This window comes from Trypanosoma rangeli, assembly GCF_003719475.1.
Source record: "Trypanosoma rangeli strain AM80 chromosome Unknown Tra_15.4_contig_00187, whole genome shotgun sequence".
Taxonomy (NCBI): domain Eukaryota; phylum Euglenozoa; class Kinetoplastea; order Trypanosomatida; family Trypanosomatidae; genus Trypanosoma; species Trypanosoma rangeli.
The window spans coordinates 29,272-32,626 of record NW_021705928.1 but is presented as its reverse complement, the minus strand read 5'-3'; the positions used below and the strand labels follow the sequence as shown (position 1 = coordinate 32,626).

Genomic DNA, 3,355 nt, shown 5'->3' with positions numbered 1-3,355 from the left:
GAATGTTCAGAGCCTCCGCCATGTGCAAAATCTCCGCCTCCACCTCCTGATTGTTGACGGAGTCCGCGCCGTACAGTCGCGTTGGCTCCCGCGACATCGGGACAAGAGCCTGCGCCAGCACAGGCATACCCCTGTAAAAAAACATACTGGATAGCGGCACAGCCAAGAGGCGAGTGCGGCTTTGCAGCACACCGCGAAGTGACGCCACGTAGTTGCGTCCCGAGCGACTGTCCGGTAGGAGGCGGAAAAATATGTTGTCTACGCGGTAGCACTGCAGGAACTTGGGAAGCTCCCGCGGCCCGTCGTCGTCAAGCATCACAATTTGCTTCACAGTCTGCGTGGCCTCGGCTACAAACTCGCGTTCGACGCGACGCAGCTGCTCCATGCGAACCTCCGCCTGCGAGATTGTGCTGTCCTCCATCTCCCACGCCAGCTGGAACTCGGCATTCCAGTCCCGGCCGCGCCGCGTGATATCTGCGCAGGAGGAGAGAAACGGTTTGGGTGCTGTCTGCTGCATGGGGAACGCCGCCGACTTCCTAATTGAGAGACGGTGCCGCGACGCCTCTAGCATAGAGACACGCCGTATGAGCGAGTGGTGTTGTGAGGCATTGCTGGTCATGGGTGACATGGAGGAGCGTGACCGCCCCGAAGTGGAGCGGAGGATTTGGGTTTCAGAGGTAAACACGACATTCTGCCTCTTGTCATGCCGTGCGGTCTCTGTGGACTGCGAACGACGCATCTTACACTGCGCTCACACCCAACCCACACACGCACTTCACACTTCCCTCACGGGAGGGTTCCTTCTTTTCTTTCTTTCTTTCCTTGCTTGCCTTTGCCTTTGCTTCTGTTGTTCGTTCTCAAAGTACCTAAAAACTTTACAAGACGAGCAAAAAGGAAGCAAAGTGGGAACATGTGCGGCCAGCACGGTCCGGCTGGTGGTCCTCCCCGGTCCTCGCACGGCGCCGCAGCGGGCTGCACCTGCCGCCGGGCATTCCCACACACCCCGCCCAGCTTTTTATTTTTATTTTTGTTTTTGAAAAACAAAACAAAACACGGGATGCGGGTGGTGGGCAAAATAAAACACTGAGAAAAAAAACAAAGAATAAAGCACCACGCGCACGTATGCGGCGTCAGCGCTCATCAAAGGCAGTCCCTCGTTTTGCAAAGTAGGTAAACAAATAATACATCTTTTGGCTCTCCGCCTCACTCACTTGAAGACACCGTCACTTTCGGCTTCCCCACTAATTTTATATTTATATTTATAGGCGTTTTTGTTTTGACTGCCCGTTTGTGTAAATTTCGGCGACGGGGGCACAGTTAACGCTCATGGCGCACGCCTCGTTGGGCCACCGATGGGTGAGCGGATGTCTACGCACGGCCGTCCCCGGTGCCAATTCCTCCCACACTCACTCAGAGAGAGAGAGAGAGAGAGGCGCGGTGAAGACAAACAACGCCCCACGGCGGCGGCAGGGGTGAGAGGACAGCATGGGTGAAGCCAACGCACAGAGGCGTAAGCGCCTTGCTTCCCATCTTGCAAGTGCGCATGTGCGGGGGAAGGAAAATGATGGAACTGGAAGTCAGCCATAAAAATCCGCGTGCGGCGGGCGAGAGCAAGACAACGGACGTATAAACCAAAGCAGAACCCCTAAAAGCAACCAATAAATAAATAAAAAGTAATAAAACAAATACACACAAAAGGTAAAGAAAGGCAGCATGTATGCATATACAAGATGTTATGGTCAATATGAGCTGTCCGCCATCAAGTCACTGGGGCAACAAAAGTTTCTGCTGTGCGGTCCCGACATGGACCTGAGGAGCGAGTCACAGTGGGGCCCGTACTTCACCAAATTTCAGGCACGGCACACGTTGATGAGGTCATGCAGTAGGACCTCAGCATCCAACACCGAGCGAGACACTCTTCGAAGCATCTTGAAGTCAACGTGAAGCATCCTTGACGCCCGCTCGTACTTCTCTTCGCAGAATAGCTCCATGCCTAGCTCCCATAGGCACTCCACAAAGTAGTCGGCAGATGTCACCCACACGCGCTAGCTATCCTTGGCATCCAACGCCATTTCCGTCAGATCTATGGACGGCTTCGGCCACATCATCTGCGTGCAGCGGAGTATTCCCATGAAGAGACGTATGTAGAGCCAAGCACTGAGTTTACTGCGAATCCCGGCGGGCACTAACTGCGTGGCCGTCCTAAGCTGCTGCAGTGCCTCAGCCTTCAAGTCGATAATATCAGACGCAGCTAACAGCCAGCATGCGCACTCAATGCATTGCCGCATCTGTGTGAGCGCCCCCGCCTCTTCGTCAAACCCCGCTAACAGCTCCTCCATGTACTTGCGACCGTCGAAAATAAACTTCAAATCATCTCTGCCCAGTAGTATTTCGCAGATGTCGCGTAGGGCGTAGAGGTAAGACAGGCGCAGGTACCCGTGCCGGGAAGTTCTCCGCTGCGGCAACCTTGACTGCACCACTGCACCACCGTATCCAATTTACCTTCCCAGTACGCCACCTTCGACTGCAGCGGCAAACAAAAGGACGTACAAATGAGAGGGCCACGTCTTCGTGAGACCGTATTGAAAAACAAGTGAGTGAATGGTGTTGGGGTCCAACAGCAGAGGCGCAGCGCTGGTGTGAAGCTTCAGTAGCCACGTAAACCTGCCCCTCCGCTGAGCCTCATCCTTCAACTGGGCCAGCACGTCAAGCACAGGCAGGGCCCCCACGACGGAAAATACGTCCTCGGGTCCAGGTTTCACAAAGAGGCAATAAACAAGCATCTCCTGCCGCTTTGGTGGGGGTTCCACAAAAACACCTCGGTAACATCTATTGTGGTGATATTCGTCGCCATACATTACCAACGAGCATCCAGCCCCTCATACACCTCAGATACAATTAAATTTGGCAAAGGAATGTTCAGAGCCTCCGCCATGTGCAAGATCTCCGCCTCCACCTCCTGATTGTTGACGGAGTCCGCGCCGTACAGTCGCGTTGGCTCCCGCGACATCGGGACAAGAGCCTGCGCCAGCACAGGCATACCCCTGTAAAAAAACATACTGGATAGCGGCACAGCCAAGAGGCGAGTGCGGCTTTGCAGCACACCGCGAAGTGACGCCACGTAGTTGCGTCCCGAGCGACTGTCCGGTAGGAGGCGGAAAAATATGTTGTCTACGCGGTAGCACTGCAGGAACTTGGGAAGCTCCCGCGGCCCGTCGTCGTCAAGCATCACAATTTGCTTCACAGTCTGCGTGGCCTCGGCTACAAACTCGCGTTCGACGCGGCGCAGCTGCTCCATGCGAACCTCCGCCTGCGAGATTGTGCTGTCCTCCATCTCCCACGCCAGCTGGAACTC

The 3,355-nt window shown here is 55.0% G+C and overlaps 3 protein-coding genes across 3 annotated transcripts in view, besides 3 other annotated features; all 3 read right to left on the bottom strand.

The window, feature by feature from the left end:
* TraAM80_05634 (uncharacterized protein) overlaps nt 1-739 on the bottom strand; it is a gene marked incomplete at both ends in the record, with an annotated part of 885 nt that extends 146 nt beyond the window's left edge. The window contains one exon of the mRNA XM_029382507.1: nt 1-739. This exon is cut by the window's left edge and continues 146 nt beyond it. Coding sequence (XP_029237723.1) covers nt 1-739 — 739 coding nt within the window.
* Nucleotides 740-801: 62 nt separating this feature from the next.
* Nucleotides 802-856: a sequence feature (A-rich).
* Nucleotides 857-1,412: 556 nt separating this feature from the next.
* Nucleotides 1,413-1,432: a microsatellite.
* Nucleotides 1,433-1,657: 225 nt separating this feature from the next.
* Nucleotides 1,658-1,707: a microsatellite.
* Nucleotides 1,708-2,498: 791 nt separating this feature from the next.
* Nucleotides 2,499-2,858, bottom strand: TraAM80_05633 (uncharacterized protein; the record flags this gene model as incomplete). The annotated part of the gene is made up of 1 exon (XM_029382506.1): nt 2,499-2,858. The coding sequence occupies one exon, from the start codon at nt 2,856-2,858 to the stop codon at nt 2,499-2,501; it is 360 nt and encodes a 119-aa protein (XP_029237722.1).
* Nucleotides 2,858-3,334, bottom strand: TraAM80_05632 (uncharacterized protein; the record flags this gene model as incomplete). The annotated part of the gene is made up of 1 exon (XM_029382505.1): nt 2,858-3,334. One exon carries the CDS (start codon nt 3,332-3,334, stop codon nt 2,858-2,860), a length of 477 nt encoding a protein of 158 aa, XP_029237721.1.
* Nucleotides 3,335-3,355: the final 21 nt, after the last annotated feature.